The 7,065-nt window shown below is 44.3% G+C and overlaps 1 protein-coding gene across 3 annotated transcripts; it reads left to right on the top strand.

Annotated features, from left to right (window-relative positions):
* Positions 1 to 299: 299 nt before the first annotated feature.
* Positions 300 to 5,709, top strand: LOC103358353 (acidic leucine-rich nuclear phosphoprotein 32-related protein-like). Of its 3 annotated transcripts, XM_008283279.1 has the most exons (5): positions 300 to 1,381; positions 4,316 to 4,357; positions 4,786 to 4,857; positions 4,951 to 5,005; positions 5,089 to 5,129. In XM_008283279.1, exons 1-5 carry the CDS (start codon positions 548 to 550, stop codon positions 5,127 to 5,129), a joined length of 1,044 nt encoding a protein of 347 aa, XP_008281501.1. In that variant the 5' UTR covers positions 300 to 547. The 3 variants fall into 3 exon arrangements, 1 of the variants encoding a protein (XP_008281501.1); XR_520250.1 differs by lacking the exons at positions 4,951 to 5,005; positions 5,089 to 5,129 and having other exon boundaries at positions 1,337 to 1,424; positions 4,257 to 4,357; XR_520249.1 differs by lacking the exons at positions 300 to 1,381; positions 4,316 to 4,357; positions 4,786 to 4,857 and adding an exon at positions 5,239 to 5,709 and having other exon boundaries at positions 5,089 to 5,125.
* The last annotated feature ends 1,356 nt before the right edge of the window (positions 5,710 to 7,065 follow it).

Genomic DNA, 7,065 nt, shown 5'->3' with positions numbered 1-7,065 from the left:
TACCCATCGATAAAGATCAGGTCTAGACAGCAAATGTTGTATTGTGTTGAAACGAATGAATTAATCCGCCTAACTTTCTCCTCCCTCTCATTTCCATATGTTCTTTGACCTCTCTTCTCCCCTCCCTCCTGCAGTCCAGAGCCCCCTCCGTCCCTCCCCGTCCACCACACACCCACCTCTCCAATACACTGTGTTAAGGGCATCAGGAGCATTCTTACCCGGACATGTGCCTCTGTCACTCATGTCCATGCAGCCACACAACCACACCGCACACACAGCTGCATTCCCACTGTGTCTTCTGTGTTCCAAGCACAAGGCTGGCACGCCGCTCTCCTCTGACCGTCTCTCTCTCTCTGCAGCCTGGATCAAAGACCTGAGCAGTATCCCTGAACCAACTGCTGCTTTGTCACCTTTTTTTCTGGGGATTTTCTGGGTTTTTAATTTGCTGAAAACTCATCAGCTGTTTTGGTTTTAGGCGGACAGATATACAGAGACACTCTTCCAGTGTGGATTTGTGGTTCAGAAGGAGCTGTACAAGTCCTCCGACATGGCACCGGTGAAAGGCTGGATGGTGGGGCTCCTGCTGGTGCTCCTGTGTCCGTCACAGCTCCCACTCTCTGGGGTGGTGAGCGCCCAGGACGTGGCTGAAGCGGAGGAGGACCTCCACGTCAGAGATGTTGAGGAGGTCGTGGCCGAAGAGGGCGAAGCTGCTGAGGGAGGTGATGACGCTGAGGAAGAAGTAGCAGAGGAGGACGATGATGGGGAAGAAGAGGCAGGCGAAGAGGAGGAGGAGGAGGAGGAAGAGGATGCAGCGGAGGAGGAAGAGGATGCTGAGGAGGCAGAGGAGGAGGAAGAAGGGGATGAGGAAGAGGAAGCTGCAGAGGAAGAAGAAGAAGAAGAAGAAGAAGAAGAAGAGGCAGCTGAGGAAGAAGAGGAAGAAGGGGAGGAGGAGGCTGATGATGATGAGGCTGACGATGAGGAGGAGGCAGCAGAGGAAGATGAGGAAGAGGAGGCTGATGATGATGATGAAGAAGCAGAGGAGGAGGCTGATGATGATGATGAAGAAGGGGAAGAGGAGTCTGATGATGATAATGAAGCAGAGGAGGAGGAGGATGGTGATGATGATGATGATGATGATGAAGAAGCAGAGGAGGAGGATGGTGATGATGATGATGACGATGTTGCTGAGGAGGAGGAGGAGGATGGTGATGATGATGATGATGATGATGAAGAAGCAGAGGACGATGGTGATGATGATGATGAAGCCGAGGAGGAGGAAGATGGTGATGATGAAGCAGAGGATGATGATGATGATGAGGAGGCCACAGCTGAGAGTGAGGAGGAAGAGGAGGAAGCCTCTGAAGGAGAGGAGGCCGGCGATGCTGAGGAGGAGGAAGCTGAGGACGACTCTGAGGAAGAGGATGGTACAGCTACTTTTGTATTATTTTGGTATTTGAACAGTTTTTAAGACATTTTGATGGGTTGAGAAGACACTGAAATATGAAGTCATTTCATATAAAGTGTAACAAACGGTTATTTTTCTGGGTCCTTGGAGTGAATCGTGACTCCACAGGAGCCCTCTGACATTGTTCGACTCACTGCAGCTACTTTAGGAACACTGTCATACATATCAGTCCTAAAATAGACGGGCTTATCTGTGGGGTAGCTGGCAACCGGCAGTATAGAAACCATTCATGCCTTTTGTTGAGCCAGTGTGGCTTCTGACACTCTAAAACTGATCCTGATAAACAGAAATACACTTAGGCAGAATTAATATTAAAAACTCACATGTGGGTTCAAAAGAAAGTTATTTAATAAAAAAACAATCACAGAGTCAGTATTTAATGTACTGACGATTACAATAGGCCTCGGCCAATAAAAATCACCTGGGCAGTCAAAAACGTGTTTATGTGGAGCAGCAGACTGACAGTTTGTGGGTCACTTGGACCTTTCATGTTTCTTGTCCAGCCTTCTCTGTAAACGCCATCAGCTGCCAAACAAGACAAGTGTCTCCACCTCAGCACTTAGCGCTCACAGCTGAATCACTTGTAACAGACTGCTGAGAGAAAGTTCCTGACCAGTGAATTTCACATATTCAACCCTTTTGGTTGGTGTGTTCCATTACTGACGAGCAGCACAAACAGATTCATACAGAAAAGATATTCACTCAAACATAGTCCAGGCAAAGCTAACGAATGAAAGTAAGAGTAAATAGGACCGAGACTAAGAAAGTACTTTGTCAGGCAAAAGCAGGATACCCAGACCATCGTGAATAGTCATCTCAACATTTTTATATACCAGATTTAAATTAACAGTGGTCGAGCCGAAGTGCTGTCCAGTGGAGAAAAAAGACTTCCATCCGTTTTCTATACACCGCTTAATCCTCACTAGGGTCGCTGGGGGGCTGGAGCCTATCCCAGCTGACTTAGGGCGAAGGCAGGGGACACCCTGGACAGGTCGTAGGGAAAGGGTCATGAGCGGGATTTGAATTCATGACCTCCACATTGGGACTATAGCCCTACACATAGGATGCCAGCTCAACCAGGTGAGCTATAGCAGGGGAGAAAAAAGACTTGCCTAACGAATTTAAATACTAAGGGTAATTAATCCATCCATCCATTATCTATACACCGCTTAAACCTCATTAAGGTCACAGGGGGGCTGGAGTCTATCCCAGCTGACTCAGGGTGAAGGCAGGGGACACCCTGGACAGGTCACCAGTCTATCACAGGGCTACACTTAGAGACAGACAACCAAGCACACTCACATTCACACCTACAGACAATTTAGAATCACTGATTAACCTCAACATGTTTTTGGACCTTGTGGGAGGAAGCCAGAGAACCTGGAGCCAACCCACGCTGCACGGGGAGAACATGCAAACTCCACGCAGAGAGATCCTGGGTGTCCTCACCGGGATGCGAACCAGCGACCTGCTTGTGAGGCAACAGTGCTAACCACTGATCCACCTTGCAGCCCCAGTTCAGTTCAATGCAATTCAATTCAAATAACTTCACTTATCCCGTAGGGATAATTCAAAAGCTCACTGAATATTTAATATAAAGACATCAACAAAACAAACAAACAAAAAAAACCCCAATAAACCACATCATAAATATCACATTATATTACATGGTACAAAGTTTGGAGAGTCAGGGGACATGAGTTTCAGTCTGTTAAGCACAGTCCTGATGTGGTCTGAAGGTGCAGCTGCCTTCGCTTTAGGGTGGATGTAGACCAGGATAAAAAAAAATAAAAAATAGCTGGAGGAATTCCCAGCAGGCAAAAAGGACGAAGGGAAACAGCCAGGAGTTCAATGTTCATGGTGCACAGTCCCTCCCTCATACACTGCCTCCATGTTTCTTGCCTGTCAGCTGACTGTCACAGTGGAGCCTTATTGGTGTTAAGGCCCTGCTATATTATTAGACAAATTTCCCACCTACAATATTATACAATCAAACAAATCTTCACATCTCATTCAGATTATATAATTAAGGTTAACCTCCTACAAAACTGTAAATGGAGAACCAGCAGCATGTTGGTGACGCTGGAGAGGAACCCCAGAGAACCAGGCTCAGGGAGGACGGCTTACTGCCTCGAGCGGCTAGGGTGAGGGTAAAGGATGGCAGAGACCGCAACAAACAAGAGAACACAAACACTCGACTTGGTTTCATATTTCTTGTCAAAATATTCCAAGATAAGGGCCAATCTGATGGGTGTAAATGGTCCGAGCAGCAACTTCCTGGTTTAGTCCCAGGATGCCGTTTCCCTTCCGTCTTCCCCGACATTCACGTGTCTCTCCACTATCTGTATTAAATAAAGGCATGAAAGGACAACAAAATATATTCCATGAGCAAATAAAAATAGCATTTGAACTTCCAAAAGCATCAGTAAATGTGTCATTCCCGGACTAGATGTCAACAGAAGGCCTCTAGTTGCGCAAGTTCATTGTTTGAAATAGAAAGCAAAACGAAAGCGAGTGTTACATCATCACCGATTGTATGTGTGCCAGGCTTACCTGACACAACCTGTGATTAATATTACCAGATACCTAGAATGTTCAGACAGCAATTACAGTTTTGTGTCACATTCTGACACTAACGATCTGTCATTATATGTAGCTAAGAGGAGATTTACATTAAGTAGAAGCTGTAGCTCAACAAATGCTTGAATTTTGAGGCTCGCGTTGATTTTTAAAAATCACTTAACTCGATACAGAAACTGTGAAGACACTTAATTGATTCTGTTGACTTTAGATGAGGCCGAAGTCGAGGACACAGCTGAAGAGGAGGAGGCGGCGACCGAAGCGCTGCAGTTCCACTCTGGATCTGTGTGTGGTGTTTGTACCATCTGTGAGGTAAAATCACCACATTGGAGCGATCTGCTTATTTAACCCTATTCAGGACTTTCATGCTGCCGTACGTAGAAGGTCTTTTGGGGACCCCAAGAAAGAATACGTGGAAAATATTTGTTGGTATTCATTATAGACTTTTATACTATGTTAAATACATTGTCTGATAAGTTGACGTATTTTTGGTTCTAAATGCATGACATATGTCCCTCTTTTTATATTTTAAAAATAAAAAAACAATACCTGTCACCTAAACCAAAAGGCCTGAATAGGGTGAAAAGTAGCTCTTCCAGAATTGAAAGGGAAAGCTACCATTGTGTAGAGTAATAACCACCTCTGACAAGTTTATCAGGAAGTCTTGCCTTGCTTTAGTCGCCCTGCTAGTAGATGAATGACCGGTCAGACTGTGCTGTGTGTGCCATCTCCTCTTTCAGCATTGCTCTAAGAACTGTGACAAGTGTCCCTGTGAGGAGGGAGACGAGTCGGATCACTGTGAGAGCTGCCAAGTAAGCATCTGCACTGTGCAAAAATACTGAACATAAAGCACGTCTCACGTTGACAAGAGCCTCCTCATGTTAACCCGTTCGTCTTTTCTGCAGAGCTGCTCATCCTGCTACATTTGCCCCATACTGTGCGACACAATTTGCACACCAGGTAAACGCTGGGAGTGACTCCTCGTTGTTACTGTGCACGTTTGTTGACAGATTTTTATCAACCTAATTTGTGTATTTTTCCAGGCGGCCTTGTAGATGAGCTATCCGGGTCCCTCTTTCAGTAAGAGTCTTTACTGTCACAACACACTGACATTTTCAACAATGCAGCAGCACATACAGTACTGCTCGACTGGTGGGTTTACTCATTCTCCTACTTTTGCTTTTTTCCTGCAGGACCTTTGCCTCTTTGCTCTGAGCACCTTGAGACTGTGTCCTTTTAATTTGGGTGCTGCTCTCAGGACCGATGCTTGTACCTCACCAGCAAAACGAAGATTTAACATCCAGCAAGAGCTTGTCATGAATCGCACAGCTGACGGGGAAAAAAAATTATTTGTGTTTTAACTAATGTTTAGATAAGATTTGTAACCTGAGAGCTGAAAATAGTCAGTGTGTAGACTTTTTCCTTACTGTCATTCTTCTTTTTTTTTGTAGGAGTATTATTGTAAAGCAACTGTAGTTGTTTATAGTCATGTCTTAGTGGCAGGAATCTGTACTAGAAAGATGAAAATGATTGCCACTCATGGACGTTTCTCAGGCTGGGGCCTTCAACTTAGAGTACAATTTTACGCACATGTTTTTACAGAAACATTGCACACAGCATTACTAACAGTCATCTGATAATAAATGTCGTCCTTTCTGTAAAAATGTGTTCACTATGTCTGATCTGTACATCAAAAAGCCCAGATTTATACCTAAACTTGTATTTTCCTTTAGCTCAAGGGTCGGCAACCTTAAACACTCAAAGAGCCATTTGGACCCATTTCCCGCAAAAAAAAGAAAACACCAGAAGCCACAAAACATCTAAAATGAAGATAGCACTGCATATATCGCTATTTTCCTCTATGCTATGTATAAAGAAGAAAAAAACTATAGTGTTGCATTTATGAAATCAAAGAACTGCTAAAAAGAAAACATTTTATTACTGCATGCAACAGAAACATTTTGAACTCTGAAAAAAAAAGAGGCTGCATTGAAGGTTACTTTGAAATAAAATACTCAGTGTCTATTTGAGTCCTCCTCGTATTTATGAAATAAAAAGCCACACTTAAATTATTCACCTGCAGCAAAGTCAAAATGGCGTCTGGGCCTGCTGACCAGAGTCCTGACCGCCTGTGAGCGCTTTGGGACGGGGAGGAGCTCACTTCAGAGTCTCCAAACCCCCGGAAAAGTCTCCAGTCACACCAGAAAGAGTTGTCGGATTTGTAGCTAGTCGCTTTTAACAAAAAAAAGTCGCCAAGAGGATTTCAAAAGTCACCAGATTTAGCAGAAAGTCACCAAGTTGGCAACGCTGCACGTGCTGGCAAATTCTAGAACATTAAAAAAAAAAAATTAATGTCTCATATTTTACTATATTATGTCCATTCTTTTCAACATAGGGAAATAATTATCTGATGTTTCAACACAGTATTGCATCGTCAGAATGGAAGTCATGAAACAACCGAGTACAAAACTGTATTTTAAAATGAAAATGGGCAGATGGAGAGCGGGCTCATCAGGAGCCACATCTGCCATGCGTAGAGTTAATAAGGTTGAGGATGCTGCTTGTGAAGTGTTGCCCCGCTCTTCCTGCAGGGCTCGGTGAAGTTGGTGGACATTTTGTCGAGTGAGATCACGTTGTCAGACACGTCCATCCAGGGCGTCAGGTGGCAGATTTGATACACAACAAATGGGGAAGGTGTGGACATTCAGGTTCTTGGTTACGGCCTTAACCGACAACCATGATACCAACAGCCAGCTCTCCTCTTTTTTGATTGTGGCCTTTGAATCATTTTAAGGTGGTGTTTTTTTTTTTTTTTTTAACTCATCGGTCAAAGGAGTGCCTGCCTTCCATTGACGCTATATGATCATTGTCCTTTAAAGCCACGCCTGAGCAGGGTGCGGATTCGCTTACTGATCAAGAATTTGTCATCAGTTTAACAGCTCCGAAACTTTTTGTGCGCAGTCGAATCACAACAAAAGACACCAGGTTTTATTTAAGTAAGAAAAGAAGAGCATTTGCAT

The sequence above is a fragment of the Stegastes partitus genome, unplaced genomic scaffold (assembly GCF_000690725.1).
Source record: "Stegastes partitus isolate 25-593 unplaced genomic scaffold, Stegastes_partitus-1.0.2 Scaffold306, whole genome shotgun sequence".
In the NCBI taxonomy this organism is placed as follows: domain Eukaryota; kingdom Metazoa; phylum Chordata; class Actinopteri; family Pomacentridae; genus Stegastes; species Stegastes partitus.
This window is presented reverse-complemented; position numbering and strand designations above follow the sequence as displayed.